This window comes from Myxine glutinosa, chromosome 2 (genome assembly GCF_964187855.1).
Source record: "Myxine glutinosa chromosome 2, kmMyxGlut1.1, whole genome shotgun sequence".
Lineage (NCBI taxonomy): Eukaryota > Metazoa > Chordata > Myxini > Myxiniformes > Myxinidae > Myxine > Myxine glutinosa.
The window spans coordinates 68,872,022-68,895,244 of NC_136262.1; the positions used below are offsets into that span (position 1 = coordinate 68,872,022).

Genomic DNA, 23,223 nt, shown 5'->3' on the forward strand with positions numbered 1-23,223 from the left:
ATATCAGATGAAAGTTTTTAAAATTTAGAACTATTCTCACTCAAGAGTTAAACATCACCGCAATATTACGCGGTTGCTTCAACGTTTTCTGTGAATTATATGTCATCATTGTGAGATTTTTTTGTATTTTTTTTTTTTGAAATGAGATTTTTATATTTAAAAAAACGGCAAAAAAGCATCAAAACAGCAATGTAAAAGCATCAAAACAGCAGTAAAAAGCATCAAAACAGCATTCGATAAATTTTCACTTTTACGTTTTGGCTAACTCGCTCGCGAACCTGACGAAGATCCTGAGCGAGGATCGCTACGCTACGCTACGTTATGCTAACGCTACGTTAGCTACGCTACGTTACGCTACGTTCGCTACGTTATGGCTAAAAATATGGATCTAAAGATGAAAGAAAAAATAACCTATGTGGTGTGAATGGCAATGTTCCTCGCTGAAATGTGAAAAAACGCAATCGCTTTTCGCTCTGAATTACGTGCGAACGCGGAACTGTGAGATTATGGCGGCAAGGATGGAACATCACGTGATCGCCCTGAGCGAATCAGCGCGCTGCTCTGCCACCGGTTCAGATTCCGTGTATAATATTCCTCGCTACGTTACGCTACGTTATGGCTAAAAATATGGATCTAAAGATGAAAGAAAAAAAAACCTATGTGGTGTGAATGGCAATGTTCCTCGCTGAAATGTGAAAAAACGCTATCGCTTTTCACTCTGAATTACGTGCAAACGCGTAACTGTGAGATTATGGCGGCAAGGCTGGAACATCACGTGATCGCTCTGAGCGGATCAGCGAGCTGCTCTGCCACCGGCTCAGATTCCGTGTGTAATGTTCCTCGCTGAAATGCGCTGAGGTAAATATGAATAAGAAATATGGATCTCGTCAAATATTTTGAAGTAGGCCATGTCCTTCCCAGGCTCAATGGCCACGTCTATGCTAAATATCAAGCACGTGAGCCTCTCCGTTTAGGAGTCTATCGGTAACATTACACACACACAAACTGTGTTTTATATACATAGATAGACAGAGAGAAAGAGAGGATGTATAGAGATATAGACAGAGAGAAAGAGAGATGTATAGAGATATAGACAGAGAGATAGAGATATAGACGGAGAGAAAGAGAGATGTATAGAGATAGAGCGATGTATAGAGATATAGACAGAGAGATAGAGCGATGTATAGAGATATAGACAGAGAGAAAGAGAGATGTATAGAGATATAGACAGAGAGAAAGAGAGATGTATAGAGATTTAGACAGAGAGATAGAGAGATGTGTAGAGATAGAGCGATGTATAGAGATATAGACAGAGAGATAGAGCGATGTATAGAGATATAGACAGAGAGATAGAGCGATGTATAGAGATAGAGAGATGTATAGAGATATAGACAGAGAGATAGAGCGATGTATAGAGATATAGACAGAGAGATAGAGTGATGTATAGAGATAGAGCGATGTATCGAGATATAGACAGAGAGATAGAGCGATGTATAGAGATAGAGCGATGTATAGAGATAGAGCGATGTATAGAGAAAGAGAGATGTATACAGATAGAGCGATGTATAGAGATATAGACAGAGAGATAGAGCGATGTATAGAGATATAGACAGAGAGATAGAGCGATGTATAGAGATAGAGAGATGTATAGAGATATAGACAGAGAGATGTATAGAGATAGAGAGATGTATAGAGATAGAGCGATGTATAGAGATATAGACAGAGAGATAGAGCGATGTATAGAGATAGAGCGATGTATCGAGAAAGAGAGATGTATAGAGATAGAGCGATGTATAGAGAGATAGAGCGATGTATAGAGAGATAGAGCGATGTATAGAGATATAGACAGAGAGATAGAGATAGAGAGATGTATAGAGATAGAGAGATGTGTAGAGATATAGACAGAGAGATAGAGAGATATATAGAGATATAGACAGAGAGATAGAGCGATGTATAGAGATATAGACAGAGAGATAGAGCGATGTATAGAGATATAGACAGAGAGATAGAGAGATGTATAGAGATAGAGAGATGTATAGAGATATAGACAGAGAGATAGAGAGATGTATAGAGATATAAGACAGAGATGGAGAGATAGAGAGATGTATAGAGATATAGACAGAGAGATAGAGAGATGTATAGAGATATAGATAGAGATTTTTTTTTTTTTTTTTTTTTTTTTTTTTGTATACAAGTTCGAGGCTCGTGAAAGAGCTAACATTAATCACACAAAAAGACAAACCGACACACAAAACACAAAAAACAAGGGGAGCGGTAGACAAGATGGGGAGAGAGGGGGAAGGACACAAAAGAGAGGGGGAAGGACACAAACACAACATTTGAGAGCAGGGACATCGGGAGGACTTGGGGGGAGGTGGGAGAGGATTAAAACATATGAACACTGCAAGGACTCTGGGGTGAATTACCGGGGGTAGAAAAGATCAAGGTTTTCGATGGGGGAAGATAAGAGATGGTGGTGAACAGCTGTTTTAAAGACCTGGAGGGAGGAGTGGGATTGAAGGGAGTGGGGGAGTTTGTTCCAGAGGCGGGAGAAAAGGGGAATGAAAGAGTGAAGGTGAGCAGAGAGCCGAGACTTTGGCAGTTTAACCAGAAGAGGGTTGCAGGCAGATCTTGTGCGACCTGAAGGAATATTGGGGGGACAGAGCCCAGAGAGAGCTGGGGGAGCAAGGCCGGAGAGGAGTCGGTAGAAGACAGAAAGACCACCAACCTGCCTGCGGTGAGTGAGTGAAAGGCCCTCGGCGTTGACTACATCGCAGGAGATTCCAATGATTCTGAAAGCTTTGGCCTCAACAGCGTGAAGCCGAGCAAGGTGTGAGGCAGGAGCACCAGCCCAGAGGGGGGAACAGTATTCCATTGAGCTGCGGATGAAAGCCTTGTATGTGGTGAGGAGCTCAGGTGTGCCAAGGAAGGACTTCGCACGACGGAGGATGCCCAGTCGGCGACTGGCTTTGGAGGCCAGCTTGGAAATGTGGTTTTCCCAAGAAAGATCATGGCAGATAGTGAGACCCAAAAGCTTGAGCGACAGAACTTCTTGGAGAGGATTGTTGAGAAAGTAGATGGGAGGGTTGTCCAGTCGGTCCTTTCGGAGAGACATTGTAAGAGTGTGAGATTTGTCAGGATTGAAAGACATGTTCCACTTGTTTGACCAGTCTGTGATTTTGTCCAGGTCTGCAGAGAGTGAGGAGGCTGCAGACTGCCGATCTGAGGGATGAGGAATGGAGCGACAGAGAGTAGAGTCGTCAGCAAAGAGATAGAGAGGATTTTCAAGAGAGTCAGAGAGATCATTGATGAAGACCAGAAAAAGCACAGGGCCCAGAACACTACCTTGGGGAACTCCAGCCTGAACAGGAAGAGGAGATGAGAGAAACCCATTCAGGGCCACACGTTGACTACGACCAGAGAGGAAGTCCGCCAGCCATGCGTGGAGATTTCCATGGATACCAAAGGAGGAGAGTTTGGAGAGCAGAGCAGGGTGCCAGACCGTATCGAAGGCACGTGAAATGTCAAGGGAGACAGCTCTAATTTCCTGTTTGGCGTTGAGGACCTCCATCCATTGTTGAGAAAGCAGAAGCAGCATGTCCAGAGTACAGTGACCAGGTCTGAAACCAAATTGATGATCAGAGATCAAGCCATTGGAGAAGAGGTAAGATTTAATATCTGAAGCAATGATGGATTCCATGACTTTGCTGATAATTGGGAGAAGGCTGATTGGTCTGTAGTTGCTGGGATCTGTTTTTGCACCTTTTTTGTGCAAAGCGGTGATGTTGGCTGATTTCCAAGCAGATGGCAGATGACCTTGAGCAAAAGAGAGGGTGAAGAGAACAGAAAGAGGGAGTGAAAGTGCAGAAGAACATGATTTTAGGACCCGTGGGCTGATGCCGTCAGGACCAGTTGCAGAATCAGAGTCGAGGGTTGCCAGAAACTTTTCCACCTTGTCAGGAGGAAATGACACAGAGTCCAGGAGCAGCTGGGTACGACTGGGTACGGTGGGTACAGAGAGGGATGGGTTTGGGACACAAGATTTAGAGGCAAACACAGAGTTGAGGCATTCAGCTTTTTCACGTGCGGAGTCAGCCGTTAAGCCGTTTGAGGTGAGGGAGGGGATGGAGGGGGAACAAACACCAGAAACAGATTTGACCAGACGCCACCAGGATTTGGAAGAGGGAGACAGATAAGAGAGTTCGGTCTTGAGAATGGTGAGATATTGTTTCCTGGCTCTCCTGAGGGTGGACACACACTTGTTTCGGGCTTTGTGAAAGGAAATGAGATTTCCTTCCGTTGGATTTGCTTTCCAGGAGACGAAAGCAAGTTGTTTCAGGGCAACAGCCTCACCACAAGATTCCGTGTACCATGGACGGGAGGAAGGGTATGACAACTGAAGACGAGATGGTATAAATCTGTGCATGAGAGAGAGCAATTTACTTTGAATGAATTTCCAGGATGAGTTGATGTCAGAGGCGGTAGAGATGGGAGACCAGTCCAGATGATTGATGGCTGCTTGAAGACCGTGCCAGTTGGCCTGAGTGAAATGCCAGACTCGTCGACGCTGAGGAGGCTCTCTGAGAGATGTATAGAGATAGAGAGATGTATAGAGATAGAGAGATGTATAGAGATATAGACAGAGAGATAGAGAGATGTATAGATATATAGATAGAGAGATAGAGAGATGTATAGAGATAGAGAGATGTATAGAGATATAGACAGAGAGATAGAGAGATGTATAGATATATAGATAGAGAGATAGAGAGATGTATAGAGATATAGATAGAGATATAGATAGAGATATAGAGATATAGATAGAGATATAGACAGAGAGAGAGAGAGAGAGATAGATTGAGATTGAGATTGGGAGTTGAGAGGGATTTTCTTTGGTTGAAAGACATATCCCAGTTGTTAGAGCAGCTCCTCATTCTATAAAGATCTGCAGAGAGGGAATCGATTGCTGCCTGCCAACCTGAAGGATGAGGGGTGTTGGACAGCAACAGCATGTCCAGAGTGTGTTGACCTGGAAAGAAAGTAAACCGATTTTCTGGGATGAAGCTTTTTTTTTTTTTTTTTTTTTTTTTGTATACAATATCGAGGCTCGTGAAAGAGCGAACATTAATCACACAGAAAGACAAACCGACACATAAAACATATAACATAGGGAGCGGTAGACAAGATGGGGAGAGAGGGGGAAGGACACAAACACAACATTTGAGAGCAGGGACCGAGAGACATGGAGACATCGAGAGATCTGAGAGAGGGCGAGGGCTTTGGGGGGGGGGCGTGGGAAGGGGGCAGTGGGAGAGGTATAAAACATATGGACACTGCCAGGACTTCCAGGAAAGAAGTTGGAATTTCAAACAAGGTGGATCTGGGGTGAATTAGCGGGGGTAGAAAAGATCAAGGTTTTGGATGGGGGAAGATAAGAGATGGTGGTGAACAGCTGTTTTAAAGACCTGGAGGGAGGAGTGGGATTGAAGGGAGTGAGGGAGTTTGTTCCAGAGGCGGGAGAAAAGAGGAATGAAAGAGTGAAGGTGAGCGGAGAGCCGAGATTTCGGCAGTTTAACCATCAGAGGGTTGCTGGCAGATCTTGTGCGACCTGTAGGAATATTTGGGGGACAGAGCACAGAGAGAGCTGGGGGTGCAAGGCCGGAGAGGAGTTGGTAGAAGACAGAAAGACCACCTACCTGCCTGCGGTGAGTGAGTGAAAGGCCCTCAGAGATAGCTTCATCGCGGGAGATTCCAATAATTCTGAAAGCTTTGGTTTCAACAGCGTGAAGCCGAGCTAGGTGTGAGGCAGGAGCACCGGCCCATAGGGGAGAACAGTATTCCATTGAGCTGCGGATGAAAGCCTTGTATGTGGTGAGGAGCTCAGGTGTGCCGAGGAAGGACTTCGCACGACGGAGGATGCCCAGTCGGCGACTGGCTTTGGAGGCCAGCTTGGAAATGTGGTTTTCCCAAGAAAGATCATGGCAGATAGTGAGACCCAAAATCTTGAGCGACAGAACTTCTTGGAGAGGATTGTTGAGAAAGTAGATGGGAGGGTTGTCCAGTCGATCTTTTCGGAGAGACATAGTAAGAGTGTGAGATTTGTCAGGATTGAAAGACATGTTCCACTTGTTTGACCAGTCTGTGATTTTGTCCAGGTCTTCAGAGAGTGAGGAGGCAGCAGACTGCCGATCTGAGGGAAGAGGAATGGAGCGGCAGAGAGTGGAGTCATCAGCAAAGAGATAGAGAGGATTTTCGAGAGAGTCAGAGAGATCATTGATGAAGACCAGAAAAAGCACGGGGCCCAGAACACTGCCTTGGGGAACTCCAGCCTGAACAGGAAGAGGAGATGAGAGAAACCCATTCAGGGCCACACGTTGACGACGACTAGAGAGGAAATCCGCCAGCCATGCGTGGAGATTTCCATGGATACCAAAAGAGGAGAGTTTGGTGAGCAGAGCGGGGTGCCAGACCGTGTCGAAGGCACGTGATATGTCGAGGGAGACAGCTCTAATTTCCTGTTTGGCATTGAGGACCTCCATCCATTGTTGAGACAGCAGAAGCAGCATGTCCAGAGTAGAGTGACCTGGTCTGAAACCAAATTGATGATCAGAGATCAAGCCATTGGAGAAGAGGAAAGATTTCATATCAGAAGCAATGATGGATTCCATGACTTTGCTGATAATTGGGAGAAGGCTGATTGGTCTGTAGTTGCTAGGATCTGTTTTTGCACCTTTTTTGTGCAAAGCGGTGATGTTGGCTGATTTCCAAGCAGATGGCAGTTGACCTTGAGCAAAAGAGAGGGTGAAGAGAACAGAGAGAGGGTGAGATAGAGCAGCAGAGCAGGATTTTAGGACCCGTGGGCTGATGCCGTCGGGTCCAGTTGCAGAATCAGAGTCGAGGGTTGACAGAAACTTTTCCACCTTATCAGGAGGAAAGGACACGGAGTCCAGGAGCAGCAGGGTACGACTGGGTATGGTGGGTACAGAGAGGGATGGGTTTGGGACACAAGATTTAGAGGCAAACACAGAGTTGAGGCATTCAGCTTTTTCACATGCGGAGTCAGCTGTGTAGCCGTTTGAGGTAAGGGAGGGGATGGAGGGGGAACAAACACCAGAAACGGATTTGACCAGACGCCACCAGGATTTGGAAGAGGGAGACAGATAAGAGAGTTCGGTCTTGAGAACGGAGAGATATTGTTTCCTGGCTCTCCTGAGGGTGGACACACACTTGTTTCGGGCTTTGTGAAAGGAAATGAGATTTCCTTCCGTTGGATTTGCTTTCCAGGAGACGAAGGCAAGTTGTTTCTGGGCAACAGCCTCACCACAAGATTCCGTGTACCATGGACGGGAGGAAGGGTATGACAACTGAAGACGAGATGGGATAAATCTGTGCATGAGAGAGAGCAATTTACTTTGGAAGAATTCCCAGGATGAGTTGATGTCAGAGGTGGTAGAGATGGGAGACCAGTCCAGATGATTGATGGCTGCTTGAAGACCGTGCCAGTTGGCCTGAGTGAAATGCCAGACTCGTCGACGCTGAGCAGGCTCCCTGAGGATGGTCAGAGAGATGTCCACTTTAACAAGGACATGATCAGATGTTCCGATCGGAGCAGAAGAAGAGCAGCAGACATTTTCAGGGAAGTTAGTCATAACCAAGTCCAGAAGAGAAGATGTTCCGTTGACTGAGATCCGGGTCGGGAAATTGACAGATTGTGTCAGTCCCAGTGAGTCGCAGAAGTCCTTTGCTGAGGAGCCATGGCTGGTGAGAGAGGTACCCACACCCAGCCAACTGGCATGATGACAGTTGAAATCACCACATATGAGGAAGAGAGAGTTGGGATGAGTAGATAGAAGTTGGTCCATATCATCAGACAGCGAGATGTAGATGGAGTCATCACTGTTTGGTGGACGGTACAACACACATATGAACAAGAGGTGGGAGCGAAGGGGAAGCCGTAGCCAGAGGTATTCCTGGGGGTGAGGTGGAGAGAGTGCAGTGCAGGGCGAGTGAGGAAGAGAGTTTTTGATAAAGATAGCAACCCCGCCTCCAGGACGAGGCTCAGGTCTATCATACCGGAGGAGGGAGTAGCCCGGGAGAGATACTATGGAATCAGAGACATCATAAAGGAGGAAAGTTTCTGTTAAGCAGATCACGTCTGGTTTGACAGAAGCAACCTGTATGGAGAGATCGGTTAAGTTTGAACGAAGGCCCCGGATGTTTGAGGTCCATACCGTTAATGAAGAGGAAGGGGGAGCATCAGATACAGAACAGGGGGGAGGAGGGGTAGGGTTAGATGTGGAAGAGGTGGAAGAGGTAGGGAGAGCTGTTGAAGGTGTGTCAGAGATTTCAGAATAGCTCGGAGAAAGGGAAGGATGGGGCGGACAAAAGGTTTGATGGTGATTGGGTGAGCCACAATGAGGTGTTATTTGAGGAGGGGGAAGAGCGAGGCAGAAGGTTGGGGGAGATGGAGGTGAGAGTTTGAAGGGGGAAGAAGCGGGGAGGACGCTTTGAGGAGGGGGAGTGAGCGGGGGGAAATTGAGAAGCAATGAGGGTGGGGAGATTTGAAGGGGAGGGGTGAGGGGGGAGTTTGGGAGGGAAGGGACAAGGGGAGGGATTTGAAAGGGATGGGATATGGGGGAGATTTGGAGGGGAGGGGTGAGGCAGGATTCTAGGAGGGGAGGGGCGAGGGGGCGTCTTGGCGGGGAGGGGTGAGGGGGTAGTTTAGGAGGGAGGGGGCAAGGGGGGAGATTTGAAAGGGATGGGTGATGGGGAAGATTTGGAGGGGAGGGGTGATGGGGAAGATTTGGAGGGGAGGGGTTATGGGGAAGATTTGGAGGGGAGGGGTGAGATTGGATTTTTGAAAGTGTTCGATTTATGGGAAACGAACATTTATTGCAAAATGAGTTTCTTGTGACCTTCGAGTTAAAAATACGTTTAAGGACGCTGGATGGAGGATGGAGTGCAGGAGAGTTTAGGGAATGTAGAACAAAGGCACTATAGGAGATGGATATTTTTTTTGGGATGAATTGATTTGGTGAGCAAGTCGAAAGCAGCCTTTTAAAGAAGAAGAAGAAAAAGGTGTTATAAAATATGACGGAATACATAACTTGAGGGGAAAGTGTAAACATTGAAGGTTAATGAGTGAAAACTATCTGGGGAAATGGGGGAGAAACACGTGGTCGAAGAACGAACGAACGAATAAGAATGAATAAACGAATGAGAACAGAGAAGGAAATGTTTTTTTTTTTTTTTTTTTTTTTGAGTTGAGATTTACACAAGGAAGTAGGCTATGGGTGAATAGACTGGGAATACAGAGAACGAAAGTTATTGGATCACAAACGACGGACCACTGAGAGAAAAACAAAGCCTCAAGGTTGTACAGTGCACACTGTACAAGGCCTTGCTCGCGACACGGCAAACAGACGATCAATTTATGAAAGATAAACACCGAGAAACAACCAAAGTTGCACACAATAACTTCACACACCGAAAGATAAATACAGTTTCGACAAAATACAATTGTGAACAGACTTAACTTCGAAAAACGTGGAGACTGTGTGGAGCTTCGAAAATCCCTGCCGCCGTCTCCAAGATCTCGCGAGATCTCTGAGATCTCGAGATCAAAGCTGTTGAATAAAATAAAATATTTATGTCAATTCCATGACTTTGCTTATAAATTGGGCTTGCCATCAAGAGGATGGTTTTCACCCATTTTGTGCAATGCAATGATGTAATAATAATGGGTTCCATTCGAGGAACTTTGATGCAGGAGGAGGCTATTAGGCCCATCATAGCCTGTCCTATTATTACCAACGTATGGTTGTTGGTTTGTGCTCTATCATTTCAAATGCTGATCGTCAACCATGCAAGGAAGCAGCACGTACCATTTTAAAAGTATTTGGTGGGACTCGGCCAGGGTTCAAACCGCTGGCCTGAGACTCAGAGCGGTCGTTATAACCATTACGCCATCGATGTTGCCCGACTTCGAAACAGACAGATGGTGACGTATCACCTTGTCGGCTGAACCCAGCAGCAAGATTATTTATTTTTTCAGAACTGCGCTGATGCCGTCCAAAGCCCGTTTCATAGTTGGCATTGTATCATTCATGTAATTGCGGCGAACCAGGTTATAAACCACTCAAAATTACAATTGTTGTTTGCAGATTGCTGATTTTGTGACTGGTTCATCTATCACTGCGGATAATCCCAAGGAGTTGCTGTATCCCTGTGATTCGTCTTTTCCCAATCTCTTCCAACAAACACACACGTTGGCGCTCACAACTTCACAGAAAAGTACGTTCAAAATCCCTCTTTACAAGCATGTTTAATGAGGAAATGGTCAATATCCCTCAGAAACAAGTTCATGACTGTTGGCTTACTTTTTCTTTGACCCCCTCATTCCCCCCCCCACCCCCCACCACCCATTCCCCCTCCCCCCACCACCACCACCCCAAAACACTCATGATCTCCACCACCGAAGGTGGACGGAGTTTGTTTTCATTATATGTTTCATTATATATCCAATTTCATTATATTGCATTATATATGAGTCTGTGCTTGTCTGTGAACAGGATATTAAAAAAGGTTAAGGATTGTTTCAGACAAAGTTTGGTGGACAGGTTGGGTGTGTGACAAGACAAGTAAAGGACGATTGATTAGGTTGTTTTTTTTGTGAAGATCTGGATGCAGCTTCTATCATTTTTAGGGTGATTCTTCATCATTGAGAGATGGAGCCAAAAACGATATGGAGCATATCTCAATAAGTTATGTGTGGATTCGGATGAAATTTGGTGGATGAGTTGCGCTGTATGATTACTTACCTATAATATTTTACAAAGGGTTAAAATGGTTTTTTTCCAAGAATTATTGAAGATATTCGTCCTTATCACTTGATTTTCATCATGTGCATCAATCTGAAGCTATGATGAATGTTTTTGTACATCCTGGTTGACTAATAAATCATCTTATTAGTCCCCTACCGGTGTACACCGGAAGGGATTATAGGTTTGCACGCCGTCCGTCAGTCCGTCACGCAAAGAACAGTTTTCTGGACTTTTTTTTCTAAACTCTTAATGTTAATGGTTTCAAACTTGGCACATGGTTTCCTCATGATAAGTTACAGATCAAGTTCGAACTTCACGACGCTTCGATCATTTTTGACAAAGTTATGGCACTTTGAACTTTGGGAATTCTGATAATTCTGATGCTCCTTAACTCAGTGCCATTTTAAGTTTTAATTTCCTTTAAAAACCAATTTCTCTGCAATAATAGGACCGATTGAGATCAAATTTTCACCGTCGGGGGGACTCGGTCTGTAGAATATTTTAATGGTAATTATGACGTCACAGGTCACGTGGTTCGGCCGCCATTATTGTTTTTCGTGAAAACACGAAAACCCCTTTTTCTCTGCAACGGCTGAACAGATCGAGGCCAAACTTTGCAGGCAGAATTGCATACCCATGACGAACAAAAAAGTCAGTGAGCATGACGTCATGTGTCACATGGTTTCAGAGTTATGACGTTTTTAAGCATGAACCTTTAAAACCGAGCCGCTCCCTCATTTTTGATCCAATCGAGGGGAAACTTCACAGATCTGTTCAGCATGTCGGTCTACTAAAATGTCCTTTTGGAATTTACGATAGGGCACGTGGTTTGGCAGATATCGTTAATTAAACGAAATTTTTTTTTTTTTAATGTATATCCCTTGAATCGCTCGTACCTCAGACCGTGAGTTGGTAATTATATAATTCACACAGTGCAATACGTGCAGGCCGCTCCACGGAGCGACCTTGCGGGCTTATCAACGAGGCGAGGCGTGACACACGTGTCTCAGCATACCTCAGATCAAGTTTGAAAATCAGCATCAACTGCACATAAATTTGCATATTCGATCATTTTTGACAAAGTCATGGCACTTTGAACTTTGGTAGGGGACATGTAGTGCACCGCAATACTCAGAATGCTTGTTATACTTGAAAACTTTGGTGGAAAACGGGACAAAAGGTACTCTTTTAGAAAAATTAGGTTCATACACAAGGAGTTGGATAATCAAAGATTTTTATGCTTTAAAGTATGATCAAGTATGTTAGTTTATATGGTTAAAATTATTAGTTTATATGGTTGTGGGGGGGGGGGGGGGGGGGAGGCGGGGTGATGTTTCAAAATTTCACTTTGTGTTGCAGCAATTTTGTGTGCCATGTCCTTTCAGTGTTTGAAGAGCAAGAGTCGAGGTGTAAGGAAATTGAAAGCCAGACGAACAAAGCTGATATTGAGACCGCTAACACAGCGATGGGCACATCAACAGACATTGAGCAATTTTGTAAAGCGGCTCTGTTGTCCCCTTTTGGAGGTCCACCCATAGCTGTTTCTGCTGAGCAGCCAGCTTCTGATGATTTGCTTTCACTTCAAGATCACAATGTTTTCACCACACCACGTTACGCTTGTACCCAGTCTGAAAACCTCATTTCCTTCTCCAATTCGACAAAAACATCGATGACACGCGTTCGGGACTTTCAGAGGCTTGGCGATCTTGATCGGTTGTCTTTTGGACTTGACGGTAGTGTCATTTGTAGGACCAGTAGTATTGCCGTGGGCGATACAGGAAGGGGTAAGACCTCGTGTGACTTTGAGTCCGATCAGATGTTACCGCTTCATTGGCATCAATCACCGCCGTGCCATTCAGAGTACAATGGACAACCAAAAGCGTGGCAGGGGATTCTATCAGAGACTTTGCCATGCCTCTCTGATGACTTCACCTCTTTGGTATCGTGCAGTGATGATGAAGACGATGGCCACAAGATCACAACTGAAATTTCTTGGACCACATGATTTGTGTGTTTTGATGACAAATAAATATTTGTTTCCATGAAAGATGACTCGGTGTCGAATATAACTTTGATTTAAAACTTCATGTAGATTATAGGAGTTAAAGGTTTGCCTGTATTTGATATGTGCAACTTTTGTCAGGAAGAAGGGGTTCCCAATCTTTCCCCTCTGTGACTGCGTTCAGACGGCTGCAAGTTATTGCGACCCCAACATTCACCTATTATATCGAAAAAAATGGCCTCAACGACTTCATCAAAAATTAATGTAGTTGTGCATTTACTGACCCAGACCAGCGTGTGACACCTGAGCTTGAATATTATGACATAACCATTCCAAGTTTGGCTTCGTAGGAGAGGTAGTACACCACCTATCAGAAGTTAACGTTGGGGTGGTAGGTGGGGCACAGGACTGAAAGAGCTGTTTCGTGCTGATATCGCACGGATGATTATTTTGATCGCAGGAAATACAAGAGCAGAATATGAAGTTGGTGCTGTGTTTAGCATCGATGCTATCCAAATCATTTTTATCCCCACCCTTTAAAAACAAATGGGGGGTGGAGTATATTGTATTCAGCTCCCTCTGTCCATCACTCATCTTTATATGGGATGAGGTATCATCATAAGCACTCTCCTCAAATGGTTGTGCAAAACTTCACCGAACTTGGTGGTGTTAACACGACATGGCAAGAAGCATCATTTTTGGCCCAGCCCATTGGGACGTAGGCTGGAGTCAAAAGTATCATTTTTGGCCCAGCCCATTGGGACCGAGGCTGGAGTCAAAAGGTTAAATTCCAAAAAAATGCAATTGCAGGCACACTTTATAGTCCTTGAGCCCAGACCCCAATTTTCACATATTGGTACCACCCAGAGGGACCAAACCAAATTGCTATTTTCAGCTTGCTAGATGTCCCTAGTTTACATTTTGGTATGATAGCCTTTGTAGATGAGTAGCTTAATGGTGGTTATCACCTCATATGTAAACATACCCTGCACAAAAAAGACGAAACACACGTTTTTCCTTGTACTTTACTCTAAGAATAACAACTTTATTAAGATAGTTAGGAAAGAGTCAAAAGTACATTTTGAGTTATTTTTCAGTAGAAAACAATCTTAAAATGTGTCTTTTTATGAACTGGGATGTTTCACACACTTGAAGGTAAATTGAAATAAATGTGTTCATACACTCAATGTTGTTACTTCTGGCAATGTAATTTCAAAGAACTTTTTATATTTACATGGATTCACACCCTTATTCTGTTTAGAAAAGCCTAAATAATCAAATAAAACCAATATGTCACTTATCATGTCATCACTTAATAACCCAAGTCAAAATTGAAATTTCTGTTACCGTGATACACACTCTCATACATGACTGTACACTGCCAAGTTAATCAGTGTCATCATCAGTGTCCGAGTCTGACAACTCTACTTCCAGCTCTTTTTCTCTGGCTTGGTTGGTGCAGGTTTGTAGTTTGCACATGTCTGTGCACTTCAAGCTATATGCCAGGCAGGTACAGTCCGTTGTTTGCATGAGCGCACACATTTGCATGACAGCAACTGGAGCACAGCTTCTGGTGCAGGTGATCCACGCATCCACTGCACAGCAAGCTTGCCCTCTTCATCTGTGGTCCAACCACAGTCCTTGGGGTCAGGGATGAATGGGTGACTGCAAACATCTCCTCCAGATGGCCGCTTGATAGTTCACACGGAGGGCATGCAGGAAGAGACAGTCCTCACAGGGAGGCAGCTGGCTAGACTCCACTTCACCACGTCTCGCACAGAACAGTTGGTAGCGAAGCTTGTTGACTGTGGCAGTCTGTGCAGAAGGCATGTAGAGATGGCAGGTGACCTTTTGGAGTTTACTGAACAGCTCCCCAGATACCTCCCATGACTGACCAAGTTCAGCAAAGGCCTCCAGATAGGTCTTGTCAGACTTCATTCGCTTGAAGGCAGCCAACTTGCCACGTCCAGCAAATGCGCTGACTGTATCACAGCCTGTGTAGCCATGCATACCAATCAGTGCCTCACACACCTCACCTCCCAGAGCATGGCTCAGCTTCTGGATGTCAAGGTATCTTGTCCTGGCCTTGGTTCCGCACTTCATGTACATGGGACATGGGATGGACTTGGCAACAGCCAGGCACAGCACGAGGACATCTGTGTCTTCTGCACTGATCACAACGGACCTGATGCCAGATTCTGCTGCATGAACACCATGTAGTAAGATGCGGGTGTCAGCTTCTTCCTGTGAGGACTTTAGCTCTGTGGCCTCCTCCCAGTGCACTTTCGACAGTTTGTAACATTGATGTCCACAGGTCACATACAGTAACTTGTTGTCAAGCTTCTGCCTGTGTTCTGGCCCCTTCCACGTCTGCACAAGGAACTCGATCAAGCTGGTCTTGTTAGATGAACTGGAGATAAACTTTCTCCACTGTTGAATGTTGTGCCCAGGTGCTATGGTCTTGAACTGCAATGCTGTGTCTCCTCCCCTGTTGACCCTTTCCGCATTTTTGATGGATGTGTCTCTGTAGACATCGAAGACGACATCAATGCGGTGGCTCTTTCCACCTTCGTGGAGGACTTGAGACAGTGCTGATTCTGCCAGCTGTGAGAAGGTCTTTTCATTTCCTAACAGTTTATGGACTAGGCTCATCCCATCAATGACTGTTGCTGAGGGCTCTGGGATGACTTCTGCTGGAGAAACATTCTTTTCCAACTCCCTGGCAAGGGCAGCTTTGTTGGTCTTGCGGAGAGACCCATCACCATTGGCCAGAGCCCATGGCAGGGGCCCCAGTGGATGAGCCAGCACGTCACTCATGTGTAGTTTCCTGCTTTCGGCAACAAGTATCATCTGGCCAAACAGTTTCCTGTCAGCTTTGATGACTACTTCTTTGGCAGAGCTTTTACTACATGACTTCTTTCTGATGTCTGAAAACGTCTTCAGCTTCTTCTTTGACATCTTGTCATGAAACGTTGTAGCTGGGGCAGCTGCTTCCAAGCGCTCTTGTTTGAATGTTTGATATGCCTCCGCTCCTACCTTGCGGGCGTCGAGAAGGTCCTTGGCAACTTCTGCTGGGGCCACCGCACCAGTTGACAGACTGACAAGCTCTCCATGGTCAAGGTTGAATGGATTCAACCAGCTGGTTTCCATCAGTGGAACCATGGACTGGATGTCAGCCTCATCTCTTCTGATTCTTGGCATCTGTAGGTCAGGATGACTGAAGTTGTCATGTTGGCCTACATGAACCATGTCCCTTAGCTGTCTCATATAAGTGCTTCGGTACTCAGATGTCAGGTAGTATCTAGCCACAGCTCCAGGTTTCAGGCTGAACCCTTTTGTGCCTCCAGGTGTCTGGGTGTCCTTGTTGACAGTCTCTTCGATCGTCTGGTCCACAGGTATCCGCCCAAAGGGATTCTTGCAGCCGATCTGCACAGAAAACCCACCTTGCATAAAGTGGGCATGGATGTCAGGATGTTCGATGGGTAGCCGAGACATTGTGGCATAGTAGTAGGTCAGGAACCGGGCGTAGTTCACCTTGTCATAGGCAAAGCACCAGGGAATCATCTCTCGAATAGCTGCCAGGTGAAGCATCCAGTTACCTTCTCGAGATGCTCGGATGAGGCCCAGCATAATCTCAACCATGTCTAGGTAAGACATCCAGAAGGCTGCAAGGCTGTTCTCATCTCTGAGGGAGTTCAGGTAGGTTTCGAACAGCTCCAAGATACGTGTGCATGATTCATCCTGAAGCAGGTCCTGGAAGGATGCTTGGCAAACATTGTTGTGGAACTCTCCAATGCTCTTCAGGGCTTCTTCTAGGTGTTGGCTGTCTTCAGGATGAGTGTTCTCTATCCACAGAAGGAAGCCTTTCCAGGCAAGCCTAGGAAGCCTTTCTCCCTATGTTATGTTTTATGTGTCGGTTTGTCTTTCTGTGTGATTAATGTTCGCTCTTTCACGAGCCTCGATCTTGTATACAAACAAACAAACAAACAAACAAACAAACAAACAAACAAAAAAAAAAAAAAAAAAAAAAGCCTAATCAGTGCTTCATATGCAGTCTTGTGTGTTCTAACTGCCCGGTTGTACCTGCGACCTTCCATCAGCCCAGCCACAGACCCTTCTGCAATGACACCTGATTCAACAAACACATCTCTGAGTCCTGCATCTTCAAATCTCTTCCCTAGGATGGACAGGAGGTTGCAGATTGTGTGGAAGACACCCATCCTGATGATGATGTTCTTGAATTTGTCATATTTCCACACTATCTCAGCAGCCTTGGCAAAGAGTGCTTGGTCAAACACACAGACTATCTTGTCCAGCTGCAGAGACTGCATGATGTGAAACGTTTGCTCCAGTACGTCATTCACAGTTGACATCTCAGTTGCAGGAGCATTGATTGTGGGAAGGTAGCTCACAGTGTCCTGGATCACTGTCACATCATTGCGGATCTGGATGTTGAACCCTGTCCAGCTGCTTATGGTCTGGTTCTCAGGATCTGACATTCGAGTCAGGAGCCATACATGGTTCTTCTTCTTTGCATCTTGAACTTCTTTGTTTGTGTCGGAATCAAGGGTCTCAGTCTTCGGTGGCCCAGTTCGCTGTCCAACATTGTAGGTTGGTAGCATCAATGGGGCAGGACTGATGCTCCTCTTCTTGGATTTGCTGACTGCAGGCAGGACCTTCTGTGGCATGGGCCCTGCAACTTTGGGTTGGACAGCAATGCCATTGACCCTGTGAGAGGTGCCTTCTCCACTCAGTGTCTTTTCAAGACGGTCAATGTTATCCCAGGCCAGGGTGGTAAACACACCAGGATGCATGTCTTCTGGCAGTGGTATGTCCTCTGCTGAACGTTCCAGCTTCTGGACACAAAGAGCTGTCAATCTCCTCTACTTGGGAGTAGGAAATAGCATGGCCAAGACGATTCAGATTTCGTATCAGTTCTTTGTTTCCTGTCAGTGACTTCACAGCAAATGGGAGGAGTATGTGCTTGGGTGGCTTAGTCTTGCCACAGGTGACAGCAAAGACGAGATCACTGCCAAAAGAAGCAGCAAGACGCTGGACTCTTTCAGAGGGATTTGCACACTCAGTATCCCCGTCAGCAGGGTATACAGGAACTTTGTGACAGCTTCAGGGATGACACTTTTCTGTGTATCAGGTGGCCATGACTGTTGGACATCTTGTTTCTTGATCTGATTCCTCAGCTGTATGGCTGCTTTGGTGAGGACATCCATGGATTTGATAGACTGTGCTTCACGTAGATCTTGCTTCATGTTGTGGGCTTCCTTGACAAGGTCATCCATTGACAGGCTGTCTGGATAGAGAAGCACCCTTCCTTTCTCATTTGAGACAAAGTGAAGTGACCCTTCCAGCTCACTTTCAAGCTTGCGACGAACATGCTTCTTTGTCGAGGGTTTGATCTTGGTGATGCCATGGGAGTTCATGGATCTCTCAAGCCTGGCTGTGAGGTCTGTTAAAGGCAATATTTCAGGGTTTGGGAGGAATTCAGTCCTCACATGCATGAGCAGTTCCTCATGGGCCTGTCTCTCTGTCTCCTCATAATCTGCTGCCTCACTCTCTTCCTGTTGTATTTCTGAAGAGCTGGTAGAAGACACTCTTCTTGTGTACTCTTTGTAGCACGTCTTGTGGTAATTCCCCTCTGCGGCAACTAGGTCTCTGCTCAGCAATGCAAGCACTCTTAGATCACATTTCTTTATTGCCGCCTTGCGGATGGTGTCGTCTGCTCGTAACTCAAGACACTGCATAAGAGGTTCCCTTGATTTTTGTCCTTTGATGTATTTCGGCTTCTGGCAGAAGATGCAGATCTTGTCATACAGTCTTGAAGTAGGCCTACTTGGTGCATCCCTGGTCCTGGATGATGATCTTCTGGAAGCAGCTTATGTGGGTTCAGCACTGGCACCTTTGGAGAGGATCGAGTCCAAAGACTTCTTCATGGTAAACATGCTGCGGCATTTGCGATGGTACTGTACCTGAGGTACTTCCCCTTCTTTTAGTCCTTTTGCCAAGTCAAGGACTGGGGCATGCTGTCTGATCTCTGCAGCCCAGAGCAAAGCCTTCCATGAATCCAGGTCCCTCAATGTCACCAGGGAATCAGTCATCGTCTGAGCAATGAATAAGACAGTTTGTGCACGGCCGCTTCTTCGGCAGGGTGGTACCTTGATCCATCGACATCACTCTGATCACTGTACAACACTATCTGCAACATACAAAAAGATAATATTGGTTAAGATATTAGTTTTGAAAGAAAAGATAATATAAGTATAATTGGTGAAAAAAAAACGCTTAAATCTACCTGTAATTCAAAATGTTAAGTTTCCAGCTGAAGATAAATACAATTATTGCAGGCAGTAAACACAATACAATGTAAAAAATAGTGTGAATCACATTTATTTTGCATTTTGCTTTTTAATCAAAAGGAAATAACCTTATTTGCATTGTTTTAATCCACATTGGTGGAGATAGAAATTTGACACTGGCGTATCTTTCATTTTTTGCAAATTACACAATGGCACTAATGACAAAAAAATGAGTTTTAAAAATTATTGACAAAGCTACCTATCTCAAAAGGCTATCATATCTTATTACACTCATATCAACCCTATAAACATTTTAGTACTACTTTGGTTTGGTCCCCCCAGGTGGTACCGATATCTGCTCTGGCCCATGGACTATTAAAACGTTTTTATGCCTCTGCCGACGAAGTCACCGGAGGCATTATGTTTTCGGGTTGTCCGTCTGTCCGTCCGTCCGTCCATACTGGCTAAACCTCGTTTATCGAAGCAACCATATGTCCAATTGAGACGAAACTTTCAGGGTGGGAGTGACACCCATGTGGAATGTTTTTTATGATAATTGTGACATCATAGGTCACGTGGTATGGCAGCCATATTGGATTAAAAGCAAAAAATATATCTATATATATTTCTCGGAAACCGCTGAATGGAAAAATTTGAAACTTAGCACATTATCAAGTACTCCCAATGAGGAACAAAAGCATGATAATGATGACGTCATAGGTGAACTGGTATACCAGCCAAAAAAATTTGAATCGAATTCCTTATCCTAAAACATTCGGGCTTCCGCCTCCGGTTTTGCTGGCGAGGTTGTTCCAGTTGTTTGTTCAAAGCTTTCAGAATCATTGGAATCTCCTTACCACATACAAGGCTTTCTTCCGCAGCTCAATGGAATACTGTTCTCACCTCTGGGCTGGTGCTCCTGCCTCACACCTAGCTCGTCTTCACGCTGTTGAAACCAAAGCTGTCAGCATCATTGGAATCTCCCGTGATGAAGCTAACTCTGAAGGCCTTTCACTCACTCACCGCAGGCAGGTTGTTGGTCTTTCTGTCTTCTACCGACTCCTCTCTGGCCTTGCCCCCCCCCCCCCCCAGCCCTGTCTGTGCTCTGTCCCCCAAATATTCCTACAGGTCGCACAAGATCTGCCAGGTACCCTCTTATGGTGAAATTGCCAAAATCAAGACTCTCTGCTCACCTTCATGCTTTCTTTCCTCTTTTCTCCTGCTTCTGGAACAAACTCCCTAACTCTCTTCAATCCCTCTCCTCTCTCCACTTCAAAACAGCTGTTCACCACCATCTCAACTCATCTCATTTCAGCTGCTCATCTCAGCTGTTCAACACCAATGTTGTGTTTGTGTCCTTCCCCCTCTCTCCCCATCTTGTCTACCGCTCCCCTTATTTTGTGTTTTATGTGTCGTTTGACTTTTTGTGTAATTAATGTTAGCTCTTTCACGAGCCTCAATCTTGTATCCCCCCCCAAAAAAAAAAAGTCTTTTAATATCTTCCCCCATCCAAAACCTTGATCTTTTCTACCCCTGTTAATTCACCCCAGATCCACTTTTCTGAAATACCGACTACTTTCCTGGAAGTCCTCGCAGTGTCCATGTGTTTTATACCTCTCCCACCCCCCCTTCCCATGCCCTCTCCCTCCCTCCCCTTCCCATTTTTTTTTTTTTTTTTTTTTTGTAGACAAGATCGAGGCTCGTGAAAGAGCGAACATTAATCACACAGAAAGACAAACCGACACATAAAACATATAACATCGGGAGCGGTAGACAAGATGGGGAGAGAGGGGGAAGGACACAAACACAACATTTGAGAGCAGGGACCGAGAGACATGGAGACATCGAGAGATCTGAGAGAGGGCGAGGGCTTTGGGGGGGGGGGGCATGGGAAGGGGGCGGTGGGAGAGGTATAAAACATATGGACACTGCCAGGACTTCCAGGAAAGAAGTTGGAATTTCAAACAAGGTGGATCTGGGGTGAATTAGCGGGGGTAGAAAAGATCAAGGTTTTGGATGGGGGAAGATAAGAGATGGTGGTGAACAGCTGTTTTAAAGACCTGGAGGGAGGAGTGGGATTGAAGGGAGTGAGGGAGTTTGTTCCAGAGGCGGGAGAAAAGAGGAATGAAAAGAGTGAAGGTGAGCAGAGAGCCGAGATTTCGGCAGTTTAACCATCAGAGGGTTGCTGGCAGATCTTGTGCGACCTGTAGGAATATTTGGGGGACAGAGCACAGAGAGAGCTGGGGGTGCAAGGCCAGAGAGGAGTCAGTAGAAGACAGAAAGACCACCTACCTGCCTGCGGTGAGTGAGTGAAAGGCCCTCAGAGATAGCTTCATCGCGGGAGATTCCAATAATTCTGAAAGCTTTGGTTTCAACAGCGTGAAGCCGAGCTAGGTGTGAGGCAGGAGCACCGGCCCATAGGGGAGAACAGTATTCCATTGAGCTGCGGATGAAAGCCTTGTATGTGGTGAGGAGCTCAGGTGTGCCGAGGAAGGACTTCACACGACGGAGGATGCCCAGTCGGCGACTGGCTTTGGAGGCCAGCTTGGAAATGTGGTTTTCCCAAGAAAGATCATGGCAGATAGTGAGACCCAAAAGCTTGAGCGACAGAACTTCTTGGAGAGGATTGTTGAGAAAGTAGATGGGAGGGTTGTCCAGTCGATCTTTTCGGAGAGACATAGTAAGAGTGTGAGATTTGTCAGGATTGAAAGACATGTTCCACTTGTTTGACCAGTCTGTGATTTTGTCCAAGTCTTCAGAGAGTGAGGAGGCTGCAGACTGCCGATCTGAGGGAAGAGGAATGGAGCGGCAGAGAGTGGAGTCATCAGCAAAGAGATAGAGAGGATTTTCAAGAGTCAGAGAGATCATTGATGAAGACCAGAAAAAGCACGGGGCCCAGAACACTGCCTTGGGGAACTCCAGCCTGAACAGGAAGAGGAGATGAGAGAAACCCATTCAGGGCCACACGTTGACGACGACTAGAGAGGACGTCCGCCAGCCATGCGTGGAGATTTCCATGGATACCAAAGGAGGAGAGTTTGGTGAGCAGAGCGGTGTGCCAGACCGTGTCGAAGGCACGTGATATGTCGAGGGAGACAGCTCTAATTTCCTGTTTGGCATTGAGGACCTCCATCCATTGTTGAGACAGCAGAAGCAGCATGTCCAGAGTAGAGTGACCTGGTCTGAAACCAAATTGATGATCAGAGATCAATAATGCCATAATAATAATCAATCGTTAATTCGATCGTTAATCGTTAAGATCAGAGATCGTTAATGGTCAGAGATCAGTGATCAGAGATCGTTAATCGATCAATAATAATGTTAATTCGTGTGCCATATCCACATTAAGTTCAACGTTAAGTTTAATTATGACACCATATCAAAAAAATATTTCAATAAGCATGGAATTTTATTCCATCCATATTGGCTACATGCATAGCAACAACATTTTAAAGAAACATTTATCTCTCATAATCAGGACATTGTAATGATCATTTTATCATTGTAAAATTTGGCCCCAATGAGGTTACAAATTATAGGCACGGACCCCATTTCAAAACACTGCTTTCAACAACTCATTTACAAAGTATTGCATTGGGAACAAATGTCAAAAAGGGAGAATAAAGTGTTTCAAACAGAAATACCAGTACTATACAAGAATGCTGCCATCCTCATGAAAACATCCACATCTGAGTTGGAAAAAAAGAGATGGACAAACAGCTACATATGCAAACCCATGTGTACTACAAATAAACAGATGCCTACCAGTCAGTGTGATCCCTGGCCCTGCTTTCCTTTGCTGAGCTCCATTATCTGGGGGTTGTAGTTAGTCACTTTAAGTTGCACACATGCTTCGGAGTGGTCGGTTGTCAAACGACTGTGGGAGGGGCTGAGCACGTTCTTCATGTGTGAGAATATCTGCTCACAGAGGTACGCTGACCCGAAGACTGACAGCAAAGAGAGCGCAACGTTCCCACCCCAGATCCAACCAACGTTCCCATCCCAATCCCACCAACGTTCCCACCAACGTTCCCATCCCAATCTGTCACCCCAGATGCACTTTTTTGAAATACTGACCTCTCCCTGAAGT

General features: G+C 45.5%; 1 protein-coding gene across 1 annotated transcript in view; it reads left to right on the forward strand.

Annotated features, from left to right (window-relative positions):
- HAUS6 (HAUS augmin like complex subunit 6) overlaps positions 1-12,867 on the forward strand; it is a 65,190-nt gene extending 52,323 nt beyond the window's left edge. The window contains exons 15-16 of the mRNA XM_068108021.2: positions 10,161-10,290; positions 12,206-12,867. Of these exons, the coding sequence (XP_067964122.2) occupies positions 10,161-10,290; positions 12,206-12,825 (750 nt within the window). The 3' untranslated portion in view covers positions 12,826-12,867. The remainder of the gene's footprint in view (positions 1-10,160; positions 10,291-12,205) is intronic.
- Positions 12,868-23,223: the final 10,356 nt, after the last annotated feature.